The sequence below is a fragment of the Gymnoscopelus braueri genome, assembly GCF_963280865.1.
Source record: "Gymnoscopelus braueri genome assembly, chromosome: 1".
Lineage (NCBI taxonomy): Eukaryota > Metazoa > Chordata > Actinopteri > Myctophiformes > Myctophidae > Gymnoscopelus > Gymnoscopelus braueri.
Genome location: NC_137603.1, coordinates 62,136,463 through 62,163,783, shown reverse-complemented (window position 1 = coordinate 62,163,783; position 27,321 = coordinate 62,136,463). Strand labels below are relative to the sequence as shown.

The following is a 27,321-nucleotide window of genomic DNA, read 5'->3' as shown; positions in this document are numbered from 1 at the left end:
GGACCCGGCGAAACCTACGCTCTACCCTCATTAGTAGCAGCTGGTTGTGCCCAACGTGCTATCGGTTCCCACGTCCACGGCGTTACGTGTCTGCTAAAACTGCATTCGGGAGACAGAATGGCGTATCCTACTCTTCTCCTACTCCTGGGAGAGGCGTAGCCCTGAGTGCTGTCCTACGCAGCAGTTTGTAACGAGCGCCCTGGGGCGCTCGTAACACCCATCGTAGCGAAATAGATCTATAGATCTATGAAAAGACCACACACACACACACACACACACACACACACACACACACACACACACACACACACACACACACACACACACACGCACACACGCACGCACACACACACACACACACACACACACACACATATAATTTATATATATATATATAAAATTACGGCCGGGCCGGTGCGTAACGTGCATGCCTACCCAAAAAAACAGACATACAAGCTGTCAACGCACTGCGACATGCCGTGTCGATAGCTTGCAGATCTGTTCTTTTGGGTAGGGCGAGCGGCTGCGCTGCTTCGTCCTCTATGCATGAACCCGAAGTTTACAAATTGTACTCTCACAGATGATCCGATCGTCTGCTAAAAATATTAAGCATATGCCAAGTTAACTAAAGGTATATAAATGATGCTGAGCTAAACATGTTTCCTTAATTTCGAAATTTTATAGTTAAACGTTATGATTAAAGTCCCCAGTTCCTCTCACAAAGTGACAGCTCTTGCGCTCGCCATGTTTATGAACGGTTAAAAAATATTTTGAAAATAGCAGATCTTCAAGCTCACAACGCCTCACAAGCTTGTAGATCTGCTATTTTCAAAAGATTTTAATACATATTAAATTTGGGAAATGGGACATTCTGCATATCTTTACTTTGGTATTTTAAGTATATTTAATTTACTTGCATAATGGGGACACTTTAGTGTTTTATTTACCTTGCAGATGTCACCTCACCACTGTAATTTAATTCATAAATATATTATTCAAAAGTTGTATTTGGAGTGGACTGCTTCAGGACATCTGACAGTTGGCTCTGGTATTTTTATGATCCATTTCACTTTCGCAAAGGGTGTTTAAACTGCTGTGTAGCGTAGGACAGCACTACGTAGTTTACGTAGGCTTTACGTAGACTTCGTCCAGGAGGTCTTTACGTGCATGTTGTCTCACGAATGTAGTTTTAGCACACACGTAATGCCGTGCGCTTGAGAACCTACGACGATGGTGCCTCCTGAAGCCAGTTTAGATGGCACGTAGGGCACACACAGCTGCTACTAACGAAGATAGTGCGTGGCGGGGTTGCTACTGCGCAGCTGCGTGGAGGCTCTTACGCAGCTTCTAGGCTACGCATGAGCTCAAATTCGTTTGGGAAACCCGGCCATTGTCTGACCCTCAGAACATAGACATAGACACTTTATTTTTCAGTTTTGCTTGCCTTGTTATATGAGTTATTGAAGAAATTGTTCAACATTGGCAGCGATTTCTGTAATGCAAATTAGAAGGTTAAAAACAATAACATTTGTTTGGGAACCATGTTATTCAGATTCGGCGCCCTTGAATTATGTAAAATATTCCTCTTCCCATTTTTCACCCACAAATGCCTCTTTTTTTTCTGAAATCCCTCCTGTCTAAGGGATTAGTGGCAGTGCCCACCTGGCTGTAATTACTATGGGGTTATGGGCAGTCCAAGGGGCAGTCCAAGCACACGTGTGGATCTGCAGGTATTTGTGAGTGAGTGAATCTCACCCAAAGAGTGTGAAGCTTGTCTCAAAACTGAATGCGTGTGTTGGTGTACTCGCAAATGTAGATTCAACAATTCACACGCAGAATTGATTATTTACAAATGATATTTTATGATAGATTCACACACAAGTATAATTATAATATTTTTTTACAACAATTATGAATTCATATTTACAAAAGTCACACTTTTTTTTTTTTTTGTAGAATCCAAAACACATTTGTAAATCATGGAAATACATTTGTAAGTCATGGAATATTTGTGCATCATGGTATTGGTTTCACAAATAATTTTGGGACAAATCCCTCCCCATAAACAACATCTGCACCATGAATCAAGCAGAACCCGATATGAAATGGAAAACACAGCTTTTCAGGTAGCTTCTTTGTTTTATTATAACAGAAATACAGCAGTGGGATCCATCCTATTCATCATGTCATCAAACTGTTATTAAAGCACTGAAAATTTGTAGTTTCTCTAATTGTTACAAATACTGACAGCATGGCTGTTTTTAGAAGAACAGCTACATAGCTTAACCTGCAATAGACTAAAAGATTATTTTACAATAAGGTACAGTATAGTATATAAATGTATAAACAATATTAACATTTAGCCTACGTACTTGTCAGTCCAAGTACACACAAACACAAGGAAATGGAAAGTAATGCATTTACACATAGGGGATTTACATGTTGTGCACACCCTCCTAAGTGGGCGTGCCATACTGTATGTGTCATATTTAAGTGAAGATAAAAAAGAGGTTGCTCATTTCTCACTCAGCCATGGCCCCGAGAGCAGCAGCATTGCTGCTTCTCTTTTTCCTCCATGTCTGCTCCCCTGACCGCCTCCCTCTCCGTGCTCCTACCAATTGGTTTCAACACTGCCGTTCTTCCACCGCCCCCTCCATCACAGCCCTGGAGGTCCTGCCTGGCGGAGGCTGGGACAACCTGAGGAACCTGGACATGGGTCGGGTCATGAACTTCAGCTACACCCAGTGCCAGACCACCGAGGACGGGTACTACCTGGTCCCTGACGAGGTGTTTGTCATCCCCCGGAAAGTGACAAATGTTCAAACCTACGCAGAGATAATCAGTTCCTGGCAGGAGCACAGTAGTTCCACAGCTGCCTCCATCAATGTAGAGGCGTCTTACCAAGGTTATTATAATTACATTTCTTTTACCGTTTATTATTATTTCAACTTGTTTTCAGTTGAGTTTTTACTCATTTTGAAGCAGGTTTGCCAGTTAATTATATTTTTTTATTGCAAAGTATTAGTTTAGTTTTTAATTATGTTTGTGTTAGTTTTTGTTTTTTATTGTAATATGGGCTATTTGTAAGGAGCAAGACATTTATTCAAGGGATAATTGACGGCGCAGCGGTCATTGTTGAGAAATAAACCCTGACAGGATGATTGAACCCCGGGGGTTAATCATCCCGCTTATTACACGGCTACTCAATAAATAAATTAACCTAAATGTAACAACAAAACGTAGTATTTCCTTACTTACGGTAATGAAAGTATTCGATAAGGTTTGTGCCAGGTGCAGCGGCCATCTGTCTAGCACAACATCACGAAAACAACAGGAAGTATTGATCAAATAGAATACATTTTCGGTTACTGCATTGACTATTTCTCGCTTCAAATTCTTGAGAGCAATGTTTAGCTCTAAATTACATTGTGTGTTTGTTTACATGGCTGCCGAGTTGGATACCATAAAATAAAGCAGCGCAGCAGGTGCTCTGAGTCTTTGATTAGACAGCGTCTGTTATCGAGCTCATCGAGCTCATCGGTCATTATCCAGAAATAACGCACCGGTGTAATGTGTTATAAAACGGGCACAGCTACAAAATTACAAGATAGATCTACCCAAAAATACTAGGCTTATGTATGAAATAAATTGACAAAGACAAAAACTAAGGACATTATCTCTATGATTTTAGCATAGTAAACTAAACTGTTTTCATTCTGGTTCTAGTTCCATAATTTCATTTCTAGTTTTGGTATTTCATTAATGATAGGTAACTATTTATATTAATCTTATGTCTTACAGGTGTACAACATGGAGTGACTGCTAAATTCTCTGCTGAACATAAGAGGATGAAAACCAACCAAGTCAAAGACCGCTCTGACACATGCAGAGTACAAGTGAGTTCCCTTAATATGTTCTTTTTTCTTTTTCTTTTTATGTGGTCTTGCAAATGTGGTAAATTATGTAGTTACTAAAATACATTTTCCCTTTGTCTCATGCTTTTATTTTCCTAGATACGGAACAACATTTACACAGTTAAAGCTTATCCTGATTTCACTCTGGATCCCCACTTTGTTCGACAAGTAGAGAACGTTGCTGACGCCATTGCAAATAACCAAGTCAGACAAGCCACTTACCTGTCAGAGAAGATAGTGGCCGACTATGGAACCCATGTGGTAACTAGTGTTGATGCTGGGGCTACCTTAGTTAAAGACGACTACATCAAGTCGTCCTATGTCTCAAGCAGTGACTCCCAAATGACTTCTGTCAAAGCAGCAGCTGGCTATAAGTTTTTGCTATTGTTTTCAGTTAGTGTAGATATTGGGTTCAAACATGACTCATCAGAGCAGAGCAAATATGACAATAGCATCACTTCTTCCTTCATCGAGAGCCACGGAGGTGCACCCTTCTACCCTAACATGAGTCTTAAGGTGTGGCAAGAAGGCACCAGAAATAACCTTGTTGCTATTGACCGGTCTGGGCTGCCACTACACTATGTCATAAACACCAACACGTTTCCCGATCTGCCAGAGCCCACCGTTAACAAGGTGGCTCTCTATCTGCAACAGGCCATAAGGTACTACCATACAGTCAACACCCACCCTGGCTGTGTCGACATTGACTCGCCAAACTTTAACTTTCAGGCTAACATTGATGACCAGTCTTGTGTGGGGGCAGCCACACACCTCGGTTTTGGTGGAGTCTACCAGACATGTGAGACAAATGCTATAAATCCTATAAACTGCGAGAAACCGCGTCAGAAAAACCCACTTACAGGTGATTACTCTTGCGGTGCACACTACACATCAAGGTTATTACACACTGACAGGTGTTTCAGTGTGTCAGGTCTTCTTGTCACTATGAAAGTCCGTACATACTGGTGCTACTCCAATGATTCTGAAGTGGACCAAGGGCTTCTGTTTGGAGGTCTCTATGGCAACTCCCTTGAGAATCCTATCACCAAAAAAATGAGCTGTCCTCAATACTTCACCCCAATTAAATTCCTGACTTATTCGGCTGATTTAATGATCTGTTTGAGTGATGATTATGAACGTGCCCAAAACGCAGTGCCCTTTGGCGGTTTTTTCAGCTGTGACTCAACGAACCCCTTGGCAGGAGATCAGAATCACTGTCCTCCCCAGTTCAGCCAGCATCAAGCCGCGGTCATTGGCTTCGGCTGTGAGATTCTCTACTGTGTCAAGTCAGAACAGTTCCTAAACAATCCGTCTACCAATTCACTGTCAATCCGTCTACCTCCTTTCACTAAACCTCCAGTGATGAGCTTGCTACACAACACAATCACAGTGATGACAGAAGGGAACAAAACCTGGATCAAACTGAGTTCATCTAAATCATGGATAAGCACTGAGACAGATAATGCTGAGGACTTGATCAAGATGCATGCCCCAGGGGCACGTGGGGTGAAGGCAGGTATAGGGCTGGGGGTCATTGCTTTAATCAGCTTCATAATTGCAGGTGTGGTGCTCACAGTAAGATGGAAGAAGGGGTTGCCATTGTATAAAAAAAATTCTTGAGTTTATTGGATTTTGGCACCTTGACGCAAATACTGTATAGGAAGTGCTTTTTTGCAAATCTCTTAGATGTTAGAGGCTAGTGTTATCCAAAGATGCATTAATCAGGCAAATAACATGAGCTATGTTATTGTAGCACATTGATATACAGTAGGTCAGAGTTGTTCTCAAACTCTTTAGGCTTCAGGACCACATTTTCCCGATGTCTAAATCCAGGTACCACCTTTACCATACAGTAGCTACATTAGCTAGCATATGATGCAGGAATAAATGATAAACCAACTTTTGAAAGAATAACTAGAAATAACAATAAGAAATGGAGTTAAACAATTGCTATTTGCTATTTTCAGTGGTGTAAAGTAACTAAGTAGGCTACATTTACTCAAGTACTGTACTTAAGTACACTTTTTACTTTTCTGGAGTACATCCCATTTTCAGTACTTTTACTTCTACTCCACTACATCTCATTATTTGAATTTTTTTGTTACTAGTTGCTTTTCAGATATAAATTATGATATTATGAAACATACATTAACCACTTTAGCCCTATTTTATAGGCTATTTGAAAATAGCAGATCTACAAGCTCACAACGTGCAACGCGTTGTGAGCTTGTAGATCTGCTATTTTCAAACATTTTAGTACTTTTACTTTTGGTACTTTCAGTACATTTTGATGCCAATACTGTTGTACTTTTACTTAAGTCAATTTTGAATTCTGGACTTTTACTTGTAACAGAGCACTTCTACATTGCAGTATTGGTACTTTTACTTACTTACTTTTTCCACCACTGGCTATTTGTATGTACTGTTTCATTTTGATTATTGGATCTGTTCCTATCCTTTTTTTCTCCTGCTCTTACTCTACAGTATTTCTACCAGATCCTCTCCCTTCTCATGAAAAAAGTAGGCTACAAAATGGAGGGGTACAAAATTATAATAATCATCCACCCACTACTTTTCATCTGTGAACCTGTGATGTGATGGGACAATAAAGTTGATTGTCTGATTCTTCTGAATTATGACCCCTGTCCTGAGCAGATTTATTTTAAACAGTGACCATAACATTTCAGTAAGTCCAGTTTTTATGTATGTTCAAAATAAAACATATAAGCAAATAAATATGTCTTTCTATTCAATAACAGTTGTACTTGTCAAGTTTGTGATTAAACGTGGCTTAACACTCGACAGATCAGCAGCTTTACTCAAAGTTTGTCAATGTTTTAGCATTAAACATATTATTTTTATTTTATTTTTTCTTGTTATTTTCACTTCCCACGTTCTCACATGCCCCCTGCAGTACCTCTGCACACCTCTAGGGGTACCCCCATTTGAGAAACACCCAAATACTGTGTAGGTTATGCAGCTCTTGGAATTGATAGTAACTGAGTGAAGTTAAATGTAATTATGGCCATTGGGAGTGTGCTGTGGTTGACTGTCAAAGGCTGAACATTTTCTAATGTGATCCCCAAACAGGCTGTTTCATTAGCACTGGAAACAGTGTGTATCTCTTCTTTATTTTTTATTTGTCTTTTTCATTATGTCTTGTTTATTAAAAAAAAATAAAAAAATAGAGAAAGCAGTCACCTTGAAGGCTACAGGTCCAAATGAACAGTGAAGAACAAGTATTGATCTATGACTGTTCCAGTGATTCTCAACCTTTTCAACTTCAATTACCCCCATTCCCCCCATTGTATGCCCTAGAATCATCAGTTCTAAAGGTAGGGTAAGTGATTTTATTTGGTTAAAATAAGAGCTAAATAGCTCTATATTATTATAGTACTCGTTGCTATAGTGTGTTTGTTCAGTAACAGGAGTCTCCATGTCTCTCCAGCTCTTTATTAAACAGAAAATACATTTTCAGGTCATGATACCAATGTTGTCCAATCATTATAGAGAACTCAGTCAGGATAGAGATGAAACAAGTGAAATAGGAGGTGAAGACACAAAGAAATGAGCAGACACAATTGGAACTGGAACACTATAAAAATGAAGCAGATAAATGGGTGCTCTCTCCTGATTGGCTGAAAATGTGTCACCTACCTGAAAATGTATATATGAGACAGGGAGGTCCCCAGACCCCATGTTGAGAGAACCAGTGACCTATAAGGTCAGGCTACATGTATAAACTGCCATTCAAATGTACATCATGCACTATACATACTGTAATTCAAACACACAGTGTGGGATACCACCAGAAAAACAGGAAGGTATATTCATGTAAAACATTTTAATCTTAACATCTAGAAGTCACAACAATAGCAGAAGAAAAAAAACAAGCTGTTTAATATTCCTAAAAACTAACTTGTAGCACACTTGTAACTTTAATAACACTAATAATAAACCATAACATAATTAATGGGTTTAGTAACTGTATAGTACATGACATTATGGACACACACACACACACACACACACATTTTATGCCCCCCCAATATACACTGTAGAATCATCAGTTTTAAAGGTAGGGTAAGTGATTTTCTTTGGTTAAAATATTGTGTATAATCCTTTTTAATTATGTGTGTATTTGTATTGAGTTGCATTAATAATACCTGTTCAATAAAAACAATCAATCAAAAAACGTGTTTCACATTATAATATTAAGTTAGAAGGGAAATGCCTCCCTCAAGGGAAAGCATTTTATCCATTCAGAATAATTTCAGTTTTTGCAGTAACAGGCTGGCGTGACAAACCATTAGGCTATACCAGGGCAAGGACCCCCTAGCTGAGAGAGAGATGAAGCAGGCACCCCCTCTATATTGTATAAAATTGTGTTTCAGATAAACTTTTGCTGCTCTTTTTTCCCTCTACACCTATAACTCTTTGCCAAAAATAGCCGATCTACAAGCTCACAACGCCTCGCAGCGCGAGGCGTTGTGAGCTTGTAGATCGGCTATTTTTGGCTACATTTCTCCTCAGAAAAGGGATGCTAGGGTTCAAGTGGTTAAGGTAAAAACAAATAATCATATCACACAAAGATTTGGAGGACCCCCTAGGGGTCCCGGACCCCCTGTTGAAGACCCCTGGGCTATACTGTCATCATGGCGCTATAGATAGACTGCAGCTCAGCAGATTATTACACACTGAGCAATTCACTTATTATATAACTTTACCCACCGCTCCAACAGCCGCAAGCAGCTTTCAATCAGGTTTATCTAAACATGCAGTTTTTTTACCTTCAGTGTGAACTTGAGTTTCATGCCTGCAGCTTGGGAAGAGATGGATGAATACGAGAATAAGCCTCCAGTCAAATACCACGCAGGTCTCATCCAGTCAGCCTGCTTTCAACCGTAAACCACACCATGAATGATTTATATACTAGGAAATATGATTGTAGCCGTTTTGGCAGTTTTTAGCCCAAGGAGTGGTTTTGGTGCAAAACAAATTGTTGCAATGGATTCAGAATCATAAAAAAAAACTAGTTTGACCCCTCACATGCTACTTAAAACAGAATTAAAATGAATTGAATGTTTTTCCCACATAAGGTTAAGGGTACCCCATCTTTCAGCATCTGTCAAAAATGGCCCTAGGGAAATTGAATTTCAATCTTTATGAGATGTGTTACAAGACACCTTTACAAACACATTGGTGAAGACATTTCCTTGGTAAGGAATTTATTCCCAGATTTTTTTAATATCCCCTGACTATATAGAGTGTTTGTTCAGTAACGGGAGTCTCCATGTCTCTCCAGCTCTTTATTAAACAGAAAATAAATTTTCAGGTCAGGATACCAATTTTGTCCAATCAGGATAGAGAACTCAGTCAGGATACAGATTAAACAAGTGAAATTGGAAGTGGTGACACAAAGAAATGAGGAGACACACAATTAGAACTGGAACACTCTAAAAATGAAGCAGATAAATGGGTACTCTCTCCTGATTGGCTGAAATTTTGTCACCTACCTGAAAATTTACGTTCTGTTTATTAAAGAGCTGGAGAGACATGGAGACTCCTGTTACTGAACAAACACTCTATAGAAATGATTACTATAACAATATAGTGCATTAACCTTTTAACAAAAAACTTTTTGTTTTGACCAAAAAAGATCACTTAAGCCTACCTTTAATTTAACCCTGAGGAGAGTTAAATTAAAACTCTCTCTGTACACTGTACATGTACACCCTCAGAGATCAGGGTCCATTTGGACTCCTGCATGGTCCCCAGACCCCATGTTGAGAGAACCAGTGACCTATTCTAATGATCTAAGGTCAGGCTACATGTATAAACTGCCATTCAAATGTACTTTATGTTCTATACATACTGTAATTCAAACACACAGTGTGGGATACCACCAGACACACAGGAAGGTATATTCATGTAAAACATTTTAATCTGAACATCTTGAAGTCACAACAATAGCAGGAGAAAAAAACAAGCTGTTTAAAATTCCTAAAAACTAACTTGTAGCACACTTGTAACTTTAATAACACTAATAATAAACCATAACAAATCACCCTAGAATGATATGTGACATCCAAACGGTCCTGTTAATGTGTTTAGTAACTGTATAGTGCATGACATTATGGAGTAGAAAACCTTGACCAAACCTGCCGCTCACACAGTAAAGGGACAATCCACTAATCACCACAAACAAGTTAGAGAAACATTCTAACAGCATTCATAAGTTATATCAGTCCTTCACGTACTTTACATTCTGCTGACATAGAAGAGTGATTCTCAAGGACCACCAGTTTAATATCGTCTCCGTCGGGTGGAAACCTCATATATCCAAAACTGTTACTTTTCAGGATTCAAATTCAAAAGCAGTATAACAGTCGATGGAATAGCATGGTTACATAATGAACATGAATGGAACCACAAATATCTGGACGGCAACAACAACACTTCATACACATGTTGAAAAGTGTTTTAGGCTGATGTGTTGAACGTTAACGTTGCTGTTTTGAAGGAACATTTTGCCGTTAGAAAGACAGCAATACTTAATTGAAATGCAAAGACGGTCCTTATCCTGCCAATAGCACACACGCCGTCTGCTCCACAAGTTGAGACCTGAAACAAGAAAAGAAAAAACATACAAAAACTAGAAAAAGTGCTCCTCGGAGCACAGGTCTCCGCCAGGTCAGGTACGTTATTCTGGCCTCCTGGTGGCGCTATAATAGCCAATGTGAAAAGGGTGCCAACCGTGCCATTTATTCTTGCATTGACACTGCATTCATGATTTGAGGCATTTTGTTCCAAAAATTTGTTTTGCTAAATTAGACCTGCTGGTGGCGCTATAACAGGCCAATGTGAGAAGGGTGGCATTTCTTCCTCGGCCTAGTGAGAATGTGCGTGTGAAATTTCACGGAAATCGCAAGCTGTGTGTATACTTTGAGGCTTTTTGTTCAAAACGGACTAATCCTGCAAACTTTGGAAGCCAACCTTAGGCAATGAGGATGGAATATGGGAAATCGGACAGATCCGGGTTGATCACATGACTATAGAGATACTGTGTAACAATTTGCATGATGTTTGGATAAAAATTGTAGGAGTAATATTAAAAAAATGGGTTTTGCACAAATCGGCCTCCTGGTGGCGCTATAACAGGCCCATGTGAAAGATTTGGGGCAGAGATTCTGAATTGGCATCCAGGGAGTGTGTGTGCAGAGTTTCGGAGCGACCGGGCCAACGGTGCCGGAGAGCTGGTGACAGACGGACACACACACACACGGACACACACACGGACACACGGACGGACGGACAGGGGGTAAAACATACTCTCTCGCCATGCCTTTGGCCTGGCGGAGACAATAAACACCAACATCCATAGCAGAGTAGTTAACCACTTAAGCACAGTAACCCGGGCATCCCGATTTTTAGCCCAGGGGGTCCCCTGCATAATATCTTAAAGGGATAGTTCACCCCAAAATTATATATTTTTTATTTTTTGTCTCATTCCTAAGCCAATAATTTCATGACCGGCAGCGGTTCCGGTAGGACACACAAAGAGTCTCCTTTGTGTCTCCTACCGGAACCGCTGCCTACCGGTCCACTCAGGGGCGGACTTACCGTTGGGCTAGGGTGGGCTGCAGCCCACGGGCCTCCAACTGGGGGGGCCTCCGATTTTTTATGATAACATTTTTTTTTTAAGATCAAATAACCGAATTAAACCCGAAATTAAAAGAAAAATAACCCGCGCGCGCAAAGGGGGCAAGCACGCACGCCAGGGGGGCCTCGAAAATTACTCTAGCCCACAGGCCTCAACTCCTATAAATCCGGCACTGGCTGGTCAAAAACAAAAAGAATATCCATGAAATCAAGTCTCCATGGGGTGACTAATCGATAGAAAGAAAGTCATGTTTTGGGTGAACTATCCCTTTAATATAGCGTCACAATAATTTAATAATATAATAATCATAGCTCACTATGAGCTTGTAGATATGCTATTTCTTTTGCATTTTAACTCAAATCTTTGCTTCCGAGCACAAACCCTTTTTTAGATATGGGGGGCCCCGCAGCCAAATACATATCATTTTGAGGGTCCTTGACATGAAAGAGTTTGAGAAGCACTGCTTTTTGCAGGGTTGTGTGTGTGTGGTGGTCTCACCTAGAAATGTAGCGGCTGTTCCAGCGACCCCCCCAGCTGCAGCAATGCTCCACTGAGCCCCGCCTTCAGCCCAGTGTAGTCTGGTGTCTCTGAATAGTCCAGAGCCATCACAGTGCTCACATAGCTCTGCAGAGCAGCTACACACACACACACACACACACACACACACACACACACACACACACACACACAGTATCAATAATATAGGCAACCACACAAACATCTTGTTAACTCTTTAAGACCGGGAACGCATCTGTGTGTCATTTTTAGATTTCGTTGGGCTATTCAAAAATAGCAGATCTACAAGCTCATAGTGTGGCACCGAGTGCCGCGCTATGAGCTTGTAGCTCTGCTATTTTTGAAAAAAATCTTGAAAATTTGTGCAAATCTTTGAATATATATATTTTTAAAGGGAAACCTGTTTTACTCAAATCTTTGCTTCTGGGGGTCCCTGGAACAAAATATGTTTTTATATATACATTAATACTTTTTGGGTGGTCCTTGACATGAAAAAGTTTGAGAATCACTGATATAGAAACATACGTTTTTCAAAAAACGTTTTTGAAAAGAGTTAAAAATGTTACAAATAGATCTACAAGCTCATGGTGCCATGAGCTTGTAGATCTGCTATTTTTATATATTGTAACTCAAATCTTTTGCTTCTGGGGATTCTACAAAATGTCGTCTAAATCCTAAACAGTTTTTTGAAAAATCTTATGTTGCTTTAATATCAGTGGTATTCAAACTTTTTCATGTCAATGAACCCCAAAATTATATTTATTTGGCCACGGCTATCTCCAAATATTTTGTTCCAGGGACCCCCAGAAGCAATGATTTGAGTTAAAAATGTTCGCTTTAAAAGAATATAATATATATATTCAAAGATTTGCACACATTTTCACGAAAAATAGCAGAGCTACGAGCTTGTAGATCTGCTATTTTTGAATAGCCAAAGGGTAAAACAATGCTTTTTTAGCTCAAATAAAAAAATTACACAGATGCGTTCCAGGTCTTAAACTACTCTGTCACCAAAATGTGGAATGCCCTGCCACCATCCATTAAAGGATGTGTATCACTGGTTTCTTTCAAAATTGGCCTGAAAACACATCCATCAGACCACAAGGTAAATTCCCATATAAAGGAGGTGTCATTCACTGCCGCCGTTTCTCCTTTTTCCTCCTTTGTACATATAGTGATGAATTGAATACATATAGGACCACAATGGAAACAAGTCCCCAGGACTTTTTTTTGTTTTATCCTTTTAGCCTAAATGTCTGACTGTACCACGTGCTGTTTACACGTCTGACTAATAAAGCATTGAATCAAACAAACAAACAAACAAAATGCATATTTAAACTCACCTGAAACTCTCTTCTTCCCAAAGCAGTGACTCAAGAGTGCAGCGACGTCATCTATGTACCTAAAATATAAAGGACTTTTATAATGATTTAACCACAAAAACAGCCAATCTACAAGCTCAGAACACGCCGTCATGCAAGCTGTAGATCGGCTATTTTGACAAAAAAAAAGTTTGACCATTTCTGTCTCTCTCGTTTTACACCATCAGTTCTTAATTGCTTGTGTTCTCACCTGTGTTTCTCTTTGGCTATCTGGTCAGCATTGGTCAAGGCCATCCACGGTAGTGTTCCTGTGTGCCAGTGGAGCAAACAGTAGCCCAGAGACTGCAGGTCACTGCGTCGAGATGGACCTGCAAGATGATAGAAGAGCTTGGTTTTTACTGATATTAACCTGCACAATAGACCTAGAATGCATTCTGCTTAGATGGTGGACAACTAGCCCTATGACTGTTGTGGTTCAGTTAAACACACTGAAACTAGTTCTTCTAGATAGTTATTATAAATGATATTACAAAACAGATAGTCCCGTAGCTTGATTGTTGTAGTGTTGATTTTTTTAACTGGTGGGACGCTATTTTAATGATGTCACGCACACGTCACATGCATGCGCATGCATTTTACTTTAATAATGTCTTATTCATGTTACTTAGGTTTACCAGTGCATAAATAGTAGGAAACATTTTTGTATAGGAAATGACTAGTTTGTGGACGTCACCTCTGTAATTTAGTTAATGAGTCCCATTGTAAAATGCTAGATTAACACACAGCTAGGACTGTTTAGAATATTTCACCATAATTTTCCATGGATGTATTACTGTTGGTGATTTAGCTTTTCCTCAACAGCAAGGTAAGAGGACTGCTCCATTTTGTCCCATGTGTGTGCAATGTTTTGCAACAAATACATTACTTTTTAAATCACTTTAAAACAAAGCACGATAAGCAACATCATTGTTTGTGTAGGCAGGCGCGGGGAATACGTTCTTGTAAAAATGATTCATTTTGTAACCATTTTATAAAAGCAATAAGCCACGGTTTAGTCAGTGATTTTATAAAAGCTCAGAGTGTTGTAGACCAGTGGTTCTCAAACCTTTCCGTGCCAAGGACCCCCAAATTGATACATATCAGCCCATGGACCCCCCCCCCATTTGAAAAGATATGCAAGGGATCCCCAAAATAGACAATTGTTAAAGGCTATAGCAGTGATTAATTCCGAACCGTTTTACTTTCAAGGAACCCAATTTCATATGCATTAGGCTACGGACCCCCATTTGATGGAATTTGTATCTCTGGGACCCCAATATACAATCTAACTCTGAGAGAGTACAAATGGAACCAAATGTACCCGTTAGGGTCCATTTGGTTCCATTTGTACTCTCTCGGAGTTACAGACCCATAAGGGTCCATTTGGTTCCTGACTATCAATCATTTGACTGGGGACCCCCTGGAACCCCCTCAAGGACCCCTTGGGGTCCCCGGACCCCACTTTGAGAACCACTGTTGTAGACACTCCACTCTGCGTCGTGTCACACAACGCCCTGAACTGTTCCAAATTCCACTGTTTTCTCAACATGAGATCCGGAGACCACCAAGGTCCAAATGGACCCTTATACCAAATGGATTTGGTTCCATTTGTACACTCTTGAGTGTTAAATGAACACTGAGGATTTTACAGTGTAGATTGGGGTCCAAGAGATTTATTTTTCTTTCAGCAAATCAGTGTCTGTGGCCTATAGGGCATAGGCAGTGGCGGCCATTGTGTGGCGCCACAGATCGAAAGCCCATTCATTTTTCCCACAACACAAAATGGCCTCTGCCACTGCTATGGCCTATTGCATATGGGGGTCTTTGAAATTCAAAAGGATGAGAATCACTGAAACAGGACCTGGTGTGGCTTATTGCTTTAATACACACATGAGGTGTATGTGTAACTGACCTGCTCCCTTATGGGAGTCCAGACTAATGAACTCCATTGCACCCTCGTGTAGTGTTCGGCTGGCCTCGCGGTACTCAACATGCTGCCCACCAGGGCAGTACCGGAACGCATGGCAGTATCCTGCAAGGTACACCTACACACACACACACACACACACGATTACAAAGAATGTCAAGTAGAGCAGTAGTTCTCAAACTTTTTTGTGCCAAGGACCCCCAAATTGATATGTATTTGGCTGCGGACCCCCATCTGAAAATGTTTTGTGCCAGGGACGCCAAATATAAAATCTTAAGATTTCACATTGATTTAATCGGTTGGTCTTCTAGGACAGTGGGGTCCTTGAGGGGGTTCCAGGGGGGTCCCCAGCAAAAGTAGTTAATGTAGCATCACAATCATTTTAACCACTTTATCCATTTATACGTTGGATATTCAAAAATAGCAGATCTACAAGCTCACAGCGAGTCACTTCATGCAGCGATGCGAGCTTGTACCTGTATCTGCTATTTTGGAACTTTTTTGAAAAATATCGAATGTTAGATTTTTATGAAATTTGAAATTCAATGCACACTTAGTTCAGTGTGGGATCAGTTGTAACATCATGGAAAATGTCTCTCACCTCTGTTTGCTCCTCTAGTGTGACGTAGACGTTCTCTGCATGTATGTCTCCATGGACATACTCATTGGAATGGACGTATTCCAGCACATCCAACTGTGAGGACAAAACAAACCCTTCATGGAACAAGGAAACCATGCAGTGGCCTCACATTTATAGCCATTAACCCATTAAGACCGGGAACGCATACTGTGTCATTTTAACATTTCTTTGGGCTATTCAAAAATAGCAGAACTACAAGCTCATAACGCTATGAGCTTCTAGTTCTGCTATTTTTGAAAAATCGTGAAAATTTGTGCAAATCTTTTGAACATATATATTTTTAAAGTGAAAATCTTTGCTCAAATCTTTGCTTCTGGGGATTTTACAATCAGTTTTTTTTTTAAACCTATGTTGCTATAATATCAAACTTGTTTCATGTCAAGGACCCCCAAAATGCCATGTATTTGCCTGCGGACCCCCATCTCAAAAGATTTTGTTCCAGGGACCCCCCAGATTCAAAGATTTGAGTTAAAAATGTATATATATAATATTCAAAGATTTGCACACATTTTCACGATTCTTTTCCAAAGATAGCCAAAAAAATTAAACACAGATGCGTTCCCCGTAGTGATGAGCGGGCCGACCCGTAACCCGCGGGTCCCGCGGGTTGACCCGCGGCGCGGGTGGTCGAGTCAGGATTTCAGAGGCAATCATGCGGGCTGCGGGTGAGCAGGTCAGCCGCTCTCACACGCAAAAATAAAATAAAATAAACTATTTTGAACAACATGCTTGTTTATTTAGCCCATGACAATGTTGTGCTACTGTAGACATTTAAAGCGACTTTGGGTACTTAAAAGAGCGCTATATAAATCTGAGCTACAATGATGATGATTATCATTTTTTTCCGGGTTGAGCCATAGATTTATATATGGGTTCGTGGGGCGGGTTGAGGCGGGTTGGGTTCCGTGGCGGGGCGGGTCATGAAAAAACACGACCCGCACATCACTAGTTCCCCGGTCTAAATGGGTTAAGGGTGCAACAGTTCAATCAAATGAATTCATAGATTCATTAACCCATTGAGGCCTGAGGTTCCGATTCTGCAAAATGTTTTCTAAATCGGTTTTATGAAAAACGTATGTTTCTATATCAGTGGTGCTCAAACCTTTTCATGTCAAGGACCCCCAAAATGATATGTATTTGGCCACCGACCCCCATCTCAAAATGTTTTGTTCCAGGGACCCCCAGAAGCAAAGATTTGAGTTAAAAATGTTCGCTTTAAAAGAATATAAATATATTAATTTGCTATTTTTGAATAGCTAAAGTGTAAAATAATGCTTTTTTTTTGCTCAAATCTAAAAATGACACAGATGCGCTCCAAGTCTACAGCTGTACAAAAACTTACTATTGTACAGGCAAGATGAAGAATCACTTTCTCAGATAGCAGCTCCTCTTCCTCCATGATGGACTGGAGAGTTTGGCCCATGTTGGGGAAAATCAGAAACCTAAAAACAAAACAAACAAAAACATAGAATATACATATTGTAGCTATGGCTGGGCAAATCTATGGATATTAATTAGTTATTGTGATATGAGACTAGACATCGTCTGGGATTTTGTACACCATAATATTGTGATATGACATGAGTTGTCTTTTACTGGTTTCAATCACTATAGACCTATTTTATAAAAAATAGCAGATATACAAGGTCACAACGTGTCTCGATGTGAGCTTGGGCTCTTGAACTCACACACCCCCCCAGCAGCAGGTTTTGTAAATAAATACATATCAATTTGGGGGTCCTTGACACGAAAGAAATTGAGAAACACTGCAATAGCTAACGGCCATACTGGCCTAACATGAGCTTGGTGTGTCACAGCCTCTAAACATAAAAACCGTTACTAGCAAATAGGGCTGTCAACTTTCCTCAGAAATGATATTCGAATATTGGTCTTAATTGGTCCAATTGGTCTTCGAATATATTCGAATATTATTACTATTATTATAAAAAAAATAAAAAATACAAATTATAAAATATATATATTTTTAATTCTTTTTTGACAGAAACAATACAAAAAACAATCTATCGAGTGCTCGAATCCAATAAAACATCTTTTGTTTGTTTTTATAACTTGATACATTGTTTTTTGTATTGTCCCTGTCAAATAAACAAACCAAAAAATATTCTATTTTATATTCTAATATACATTTTCATATTCGAATATACATTCCCCATATCCGAGGAATATACGATATTCGAATATTAATTCACCAGCCCTACTAGCAAACACCTCTCTCTGCCATACCTGTAGTTATCTGCATGTAGACCAAAGCCCACACATGAAGGAATGCCAAGAAAATCCATCTTGAGCCGCTTCTTCCATTTGTCCACTAAAAAAAGAGACAAGAGATCTGTAGCGTTAAATCGTGCCTGTCGGGCAGAAAAACCTTGATATTTTAACTTTTTGAGTTTTTTCAAAAATGAACGCCCTGCTTGATCATACTACAGCATCACACATAAGCAAAAGTCGCAGATCTGCAGGCTTGAAAAGCGGAAACATTTTTGTGATTAATCGTATGGAAATGACCTGATGTTAACCCATTCAATCCGGGAAAGCATTTGTCACTTTAGATTTCTTTGGCTATTCAAAAATAAAAGATATATACAAGCTCATAGCGTGGCACAAAGTGCCGCGCTATGAGCTTGTAGATCAGCAATTTTTTGAAAAACATTTTTGCAAATAAACAAATATTTGAATATACAGTATATATATTTTTTTTAACTCAAATCTTTGCTTCTGGGGGTCCCCATTACAAAATATTTTGAGATGGGGGTCCGCGGCCAAATACATATAATTTTGGGGGTCCTTGACATGAAAAAGTTTGAGAACCACTGATATAGAAACATACGTTTTTCAAAAAGCTGTAGGATTTAGAAGACCTGTAGAATCCCCAGGAGCAAAGCTTTGAGTTACAAATGTTTGCTTTAAAAATATATATATATATTCAAAGATTTGCACAAACATTCATGATAAAAAAAAAATAGCAGATCTACAAGCTCGTAACACGGCACTTGGTGCCGCACTATGAGTTTGTAGATCTGCTATTTTTGGGTAGTCAAAGAAATCAAAAAATTACAGATTCTTTCCCGGTCTAAATGGGCTAAACTAAGTCATGGATCAGTAAATGATGAGCGTTACCAGATGAAGGTTTTGCAGCTCTCTGCAGAAAGTTCTGCTCATTGAAGATCCGCCCGTCTTTAGCTCCCTAAGGGAACAGAGACACTGATTAAACATCCTAGACTCATTTCAACGATGCCAAACTTTATATACATAAATTATAAAACTGCCCACAAAATGTTCGGAAACTTAACTTTGGGCGATTATTTCTCCCTTTTAATAATACCAATTATTGTATTTTATATTATTTTTATCGTTGATTAGTCACCTTTACAACGAGGTACAGCTTGTAAGGATTGTGCATTCGTGGAATGAGCAACACAGCTAAACGTGTAGGTAGCGCCTCCAATAAATGTGCCAAAATCCCCCAATATGCTTCTCTAATCGCTCTTGTTTTGATCTGCCAGTCACTCAGGTGCTAGTCACTCAGGTGATTTTTTTTAAACCAAGGTTATGGTGGGTACCCCAACTTTAAGGAGCTGTCAAAAATTCTCCTAGGGAAACTGCATTTCAGTCTTTGTGAGATGTGTTACTAGACACCTTTACAAACACATTGGTGAAGATTTTTTTTGGTACAGAATTTATTCCAAGATTGGAGAATGTTCTGCTAATATCCCCTGACTATAAGCTCACCATGGCCATCAAATAATTTATGATGACCTTTATACTTAGTAACCTAAATAATAAGTCATAATTCTGATTAAAGCGTCTTAACTCTCTCAGTGCCAATGAAAAAAAAAAGAATGCGAACTGTGCCAGCATTTTTTTTTTATTTTTTTCAAAGTAAAAAAAAAGTGCTTAGGAAGCGAGATACAGCCTTTTTCAGTTATAGGTTAAACAAAGAGTGGATGGAGCTGCAAATCTTCAGATAATGATATCTTGGGTTCTGAAGATTTTTTTCAAAAAAAATTATAAAAAAAATAAAATAATAATAATAATAATATTTATTTATTCTTAACTCGGGATTTCTCGTTCTGGCACTGAGGGTATTCATACAAAACTCGGGATAACTCGGGGCCTGGCAGTGAGAGAGTTAATTTGGACTGAAACAGGGGCCCTATAAAAGTATCACATTTTGAATGGAGCATCAGATATATCTTGAATAAAGGAAATGGAGCGATGCGGTCACTAGAGGGAGCCAGTGAGTTGTACTTACCAGTTTGAGGACATGGCTTGAACCCTTCAAACCGGTGGCTGACACGACTGGAGAAAAAAAAGAAAACATGTGATATGTAGACATACGCAAGTGTTGAGAATCACATACAGCAGTGGTTCTCAACCAGTGGTCCAGGGACCACCAGTGGTCCTTGAGGGGGTTCCAGGGGGTCCCCAGCCAAATTAATAGTTAGGAACCAAATTGACCCTTATGTGTCTGTAACTCTGAGAGTGTACAAATGGACCCTAACGGGTCCATTTGGTTCCATTTGTACACTCTCAGAGTTAAATGAACACTGATGATGATACAGTGTAGATTGGGACCCCCAAGAAATCAAAATGGTTGAGTCCCTGGCATATCTTTTTAAATGGGGGTCCGTGGGCTAATATGTGTCAATTTGGGGGTCCTTCAGTGGCGTTCCCAGGAATTACATTTAAGGCAGGCGAGAATCCCCCCCCCCCCCCTGGGAGGGGGGTACTCGGGGGAAAACGGAAAATCTCGGGGGAAACAAGTTAACAACACTACACTGACTACAAAACTGAAAAACGTTAATAAAAACAATATGCAAGTATATTCAATGTATGTATTTTTATTCTAAAAAAAGCAGCATTACAGAAAAGGCGAACATGATGTCCTGCACAAATTATTTTATTTGGTAATGAATGGCTAAAGCTGCTCTCAGAGCCCCTTTTATGCCAGGTGAGTACAGGTGATGGCCCAGACCCCCACACCTGGCATTCCTGGCACCCCATGAAAACAAAGGCATACATTTGCATCACTATAGACGAGGGTCGCTCTACTGACTGTATGCGGTAGTGATTGGCTACCTGCCCGCGTGAATGGACGAGGAGGCTGACTATATTGGCTGACTCTATTCAGCACTGTGATTGGCTAGCGAGACACATGATGAAATCAATAACCTATAAATAGGACTATGAACTTGAAAAGTATGAAAAAAAACTTTTTTTTAAGTGAGCTTCCATCACTGTGATGACCACACCGCCCACTTCACACTGGGTGTGAATTTTTCTTTCAAACCTTGAAAAAAAATACTTTTCTTTGTAATACTGGTGAATAAGAACTTAGTGCCTTACTGCCTTTGATATAAGCCGGAACACAATCGATTGATTTGATCATTAAAATAAACATGCTATGAAAACGCACCTGGCCCACCCATCTGACCACTTAACACGACAGCCGTGTTAAGTAGTGGTGGAAAAAGTACTCAGATATTTTACTTAAGTAAAAGTATCAATACTGCAATATAGAAATACTCCGTAAAGTAAAAGTCCGGAATAAAAAATGTACTTGAGTAAAAGTAAAGTATTGGTATCAAAATGTAATTAAAGTACCAAAAGTAAAAGCACTAAAATGTTTGAAAATAGCAGATCTACACGCTCACAACGTGTCGCATCGCGACACGTTGTGAGCTTGTAGATCTGCTATTTTCAAATAGCCTAGGTATAAAATTGGTTATAAATTGGTTATTGTGTGTTTTATAATATAATAATTGATAATTGCAAAGTAACTAGTTACTAAAGTTTTCAAATAATTGTAGTGGAGTAAAAGTACAATATTTGCCTCTGAGATGTAGTGGAGAAGAAGTAAAAGTACTGAAAATTGGAAATACTCCAGTAAAGTCAAAAATACCTCAAAATTGTACTTAACTCATTCAGTGCCCAGCTTATTTATGGAATTTTGCCACAGCCAAAATTCATTGTAAAAAAAGTGCTTATGAGCCGAGATACAGCCTTTTTCAGTAATAAGTTAAACAAAGAGTGAATGGAGCAGCAAATCTTCAAATCATATCTTGGGTTCTGAACATTTAAAAAAAAAAAATGGCCATTGGACGTCTTAGACGTCCAGTGGCACTCAGGGCTTATATTAGCGGACGTCTTAGACGTCCAGTGGCACTGAATGAGTTAAGGTACAGTACTTGAGGACATGTACGTAGTTACACCACTGGTGTTAAGTGGTCAGATGGGTGGTCCAGGTGAACACCTTGGAGGTGTTCCAAAGCGGGCCCTCTGATCCAGAAAAAGGGTTGAGAATCAGCCTTATGCTAAACCTCTCTACCTTCATAGAAGAGCTCTGTGGCGCTCTGGCTCAGCAGCTTCACCAGTCTCCACTTCCTGCCCGTGGTGTCTGTGAGCTCCTCCCCTTCCTGTAGCGGCTCCAGAGCGTTCACGCTGCGCTTGTTCTTCTTGCCCTTCCCTCTGCCTGTGGGTAGCGGGCGTGACGGGCCAATCACAACCAGGGACAAACAGGTCACATGACAAAGTGAGGATAATAAAAGACACATTTGTGTATCACACATCCACGCCGTCAGGTGGGAAAGTCAGAGTCCGTTACTTTTCAGGATATGGGAAAAAAAGAACCTGCGTTCTTGTGTTCTGAACATGTATTCTATTACTAGTTTGACCGAGCTTTTTGACCGAGTAGTTTTCAAATACTCTATAATAACTTTTTAGATCATTGCTGTCGGGCAGAAACCTCCTACCTCCATATTTGTTTTTACTTTTTTCAACTCCCATACTTTAACAGATCATACTACAGCGTCACACAAAAGCAAGTAAAAAAATAATTCATCTGAAACACAATTTTATACAATATAGAGGGGGTCCCTGCTTCATCTCTCTCTCGCTAGGGGGTCCTTGGCCTGAAAAGGTTGAAGACACCTGCTGTAGGGCTTGACTTGACCAGGGTTAGGGTCAGTGGCGTAACGCAGAATCGCGGGGGCTCCCCGCAGGAGTTTCACTTGAGCACGTACGTGCATGTGCGTGCGGGAAAAAATTCGGGTCTAATTTGGGTCTAATTCGGTTATATTTGACCAATATAAATCAACTTTTTTCTTTTTTTTTGCTGTAAAACTATTTGTACCAGCGCAGGCGGGGCCCCCCCTGCTGGTGGCCCCCCCGCACCGCATCACTTGCTACCCCTCAGTTACGCCACTGGTTAGGGTTATGCCTGATTTATACTTGCTGCACGGTGCGTCGTGCAGATATAAATAGCAGATATATAGTACAAGCTCAAAGCTGTTGTGAGCTTGTAGATCCGGCTATTTCCGATTGTGTGACATTGGTGTGTGCAACCAAGCATGAATCATGTTGGATTCTATGGAATCTAAATGACTGAACACACAGTTGTGGTGACTGAGAACGTTTAATCCATGAGTATAAAGTCATCTTGATGCAGCTTTCTGGAACATGACCACAGAGTATTACCGTAGTGCAGGGGTCTTCAACAGGGGGTTATTACAAGGGGAACGCCAAATCTTTGTGTGATCGGAACTGTCTCTGACTTTTATTTTTTTTTTACACTAACCACTTGAACCCTAGCCTCCCTATTCTGAGGGGAACATGGGCCAGAAATAGCAGATCTACAAGCTCACAACGCCTCGCACCGCAGGGCGTTGTGAGCTTGTAGATCTGCTATTTTTGGAAAAGAGCTTTGGTGTAGGGGGGGGGAAAAGAACAGACCAAGTACAGAGCAAAAGGTCAAGTTTACTAAGTAAGTGGTTCAATGTCTGAAAACACACATTAACCCACAACTCTGTCATTTTAAGATTTCTTTGGCTATTCAAAAATATCGGATCTACAAGCTCATAGCATGAGCTTGTAGATCTGCTATTTTTAAAAAATCTTGAAAATGTGTACAAATCTTCGAACATTTATAACTCAAATCTGGGAAAAAAATATATATATATTTAAAGATTTGCAAACATGATTTTAAAACAATAGCAGATCTACAAGCTTGTACATCTGCTATTTTTGAATAGCCAAAGACATCTTAACACATTGCGTGCCAATCTCGTAGTTCTACGCGAACCTAAATAATTGCGCAGCGTGCCAGTCGCGTAGTTCTACGCGAAGTGGTCTTTTTTTTTTTTTTTTTAGTGACACATTTCATTGAGCACACCCGGATATGGAAATATCCGTATCCGGAGATTTTCGTTCCCATCCGCCGCCGCTCTAAATCTTCCCCTAATCCGCCATTATCTCGGAGTTTTTTTTCTCCTCGCTGAACGCTGTTTAACAGAAACCGCGACTACTGCAAAATGGAATGTCGCCGATTGAAACGGTCTTCTCTGGGCCACTCACACAGCTACCTGTCTACAAACAGTTTAACGCGCGATCTTAACACATTGACCGCCAGAGGTTAATCTCATAATGCACTCACCAGTGCCAACGTGTTATTGTTGTTTTTTTGTTTTTTTCATGTCGCCATAGATCTTGTTAAAATCCTTAAGATTGAGCTGTGCACTGTTTGTAAACATCGCCGACATCTCACTGCTTCTACCAGTGAAGACCACGTGTCAAACGGGGCATCCATGTTGTAGTTAGAACGGTTTACGTTAAACAGTGATATGCGAGGAGAAAAAACTACAAGGAGAAAATGGAGTTTCAGTTTCGTCTGCAGAACGAGGGCGGACGTGATCGTCAAAACCGGATCCCAAATAATTCTGTTTCCGGTCATCAAACCGGAAGCGGAAATGGATCAAAAAATTCCGAAAGTGCACCTGGAAAATTTCAGCGCGAAAAGACCGTGGACCGTAGGGCTACGGTCTCGGCGCTTAACAGTTGGATTTAACGGAACGTAGGACTACGTTCTTGGCGGTTAATGTGTCAAGGTATTTAGCGAGGTCTGTGGCGACGTGAAAAAAACTAAAAAACAACAATAAATCGCTGGCACTGGTGAGTACATTATGATATTAAACTCTGGCATGGAATGTGTTCAAATGACAGACGTGTTCCCGGATTGTATGGACATGAATCCAACACTGATGACAGTGCTGTCAAACAAGTCTATGAAGCACCTATGAAATCTATGGAAAATGTTTAATCTGCCACACGATTTTATACAGTGGGGGGGGGGGTCCCTGTCCATCTCTCTCTCAGCTAGGGGGTCCTTGGGCTGAAAAACGTTGGAGGACCCCTGCCGTAGTGTTTTTTGGCTCACCTTTAGAGGGAGACCTGGAGCTGGGTGAGCACAGGAGCGACGTTGAAGAGCTATCTACCAGCGGTTCCTCCTTGTTGCTGCATGTTCTATCTTCATCCAGCTGCTTCAATGGATGCACCCGTTTGGAGGCCTTTTCCTTTCCCATGACTGATACACACGGACACACAGTCCCTATATATATTTTTATATATATTTTTTTTTCAAAAACGACCATAGCCGTTTTTGGCACTCAACGGTTGGATTATGAAAAACGGCCAGGGCCGTTTTTGGCACTCAATGTGTTAATGTGGGGAAAGCTTTCGCTGAGAATAGCTGATTGACAAGCTCACAATGTGTTGGAAGCTTGTCGTTGCACCTCTAAATGTTTTTACTTTTATATGTGTTTGATCTCACCTGACCGAGGAGACCTTGAGACAGGTGACTCCAGAGCAGACTCCATCTCCTCTCTCAGGTTCCACGTGACTTTCCGGGGTTTCACAGGAGATGCGTGAGGAACAGTGTGTTCGTCTATAGCGAGAGAACACAAGAGCCAAGTATCAGCTCACACAGTCAATATCTGCTTTTCTTTCACTGTTAAATGTAGATCTAAACTGATATATATATATATATATATATATATATCGGTCAATTTCTGTTTATTAGTTATTTGACCTGAGACGGGTGTGGATGCGACAGCGAAAGGAGACGTGGTGGGAACACTGATGGGGGGTTTCTCTTCATGGACGAGACGAATGCTGGTACGGGTCTTTCGCAGGGGAGGACGGGTACTGACTGGAATGCAGGAGAAGGAGCTACTGTATCATAAGAGCTACAAAAAAGCTGCAACGCGTTGCAAGCCTTATTAGATCAGCTATTTTCGGTGCGTGACTAGGCCTGTCACATTACCTAATCGTATAATCGCAATTTTTGGTATATACTACGAATACTACGAATAAAACCAACAACTGAAATAGCTGATCTACAAGCTTACTTCGTTGTAGATCAGCTATATCCGTCATTTATAAAGTATAACTTATATATTTAATAATTATTAAATATGTATTATATAGTAATTTCTTTGTATAACATTGCCGTCGGGCAGAAACCTTGTATCTCCAAAATTAAACTTTTACTTATTTTTCGTAAATGAATACCCTACTTCATCATACATACGAGAGTGTTGTACAAAAGTAGTGAAAATAGACGATCTACAAACAGTTTTTCTTTTTACTTTACCTTATTTTTTTTATAATAACAAAAAGGAACGGTTTTGGAGAACGGTTTCCACCCGAATCAGTTGAGATCATCCCATGTGGAATATTATGGATACAAAATTATGCTCTATTTTATGTTATGTGATCAATTTACATACTTTTGTTCTCAGGGGTCATTGAGGGGGTTCCAGGGGGTCCCCAGCTAAATGATTGATTAATTAAAAATAAATGAATTAAAAAAACTAGCGTCATTTGTATTGTTGACCTATTTCTACCATATAGAGCAAGTTTCGATCAAATTCGACCCCTCTGTCACATGGTACTAATGTTTGTGTCCAGAATCACTGCGCCGCGGCAGCCTAATCACGCACAAAATATATGACACAAAAAATAGTACCATGTGACAGAGGGGTCGAAATTGAACGAAACCTGCTCTATATGGTAGCAATAGGTCAACAATACAAATGACGCTAGTTTTTTAAATTAATTTATTTTAAATGAGCGGCCCCCACCAAATCTACTAATCTACCGGAACTACTTCATATTCATCAGAACCGGACCATAACTCTGACCACGGGACTCGGGCAATCAATTAATACCTTTGCAACCACTACATTAATGGTAAGTATTTCCTACAGAAAATACTCAAAAAATCTGAACTAACCCTTTAAGATACTTTTATTGTGTTCTGGCTTTTGTTTTAGTTTCTCCCTGACACACACACACACACACACACACAGTGGCGTATATTTTTACAGCAAAAAAAAAGAAAAAAGTTGATTTATATTGGTCAAATAGAACCGAATTAAACCCGAATTAGACCCGAAATTTTTCGCGCAGGTTGTGCACGCACGTACGTGGGCCTCACGTGAAAC

At 40.0% G+C, this 27,321-nt stretch overlaps 2 protein-coding genes across 2 annotated transcripts; one reads left to right on the top strand and one right to left on the bottom strand.

Annotated features, from left to right (window-relative positions):
- Nucleotides 1-2,532: 2,532 nt before the first annotated feature.
- On the top strand, nucleotides 2,533-8,822 carry LOC308089457 (macrophage-expressed gene 1 protein-like; the record flags this gene model as incomplete). The annotated part of the gene is made up of 4 exons (XM_080434183.1): nucleotides 2,533-2,905; nucleotides 3,802-3,896; nucleotides 4,014-5,430; nucleotides 8,737-8,822. 4 exons carry the CDS (start codon nucleotides 2,533-2,535, stop codon nucleotides 8,820-8,822), a joined length of 1,971 nt encoding a protein of 656 aa, XP_080290309.1.
- Nucleotides 8,823-9,836: 1,014 nt separating this feature from the next.
- vrk3 (VRK serine/threonine kinase 3) lies at nucleotides 9,837-26,623 on the bottom strand (the record flags this gene model as incomplete). The annotated part of the gene is made up of 15 exons (XM_080434168.1): nucleotides 9,837-10,538; nucleotides 12,076-12,212; nucleotides 13,437-13,495; nucleotides 13,666-13,783; nucleotides 15,367-15,499; nucleotides 15,983-16,075; nucleotides 17,364-17,463; nucleotides 18,266-18,350; nucleotides 19,160-19,226; nucleotides 20,295-20,341; nucleotides 22,371-22,514; nucleotides 25,254-25,400; nucleotides 25,647-25,760; nucleotides 25,905-26,024; nucleotides 26,605-26,623. The coding sequence occupies 14 exons, from the start codon at nucleotides 26,621-26,623 to the stop codon at nucleotides 12,076-12,078; spliced, it is 1,383 nt and encodes a 460-aa protein (XP_080290294.1). The 3' UTR covers nucleotides 9,837-10,538.
- Nucleotides 26,624-27,321: the final 698 nt, after the last annotated feature.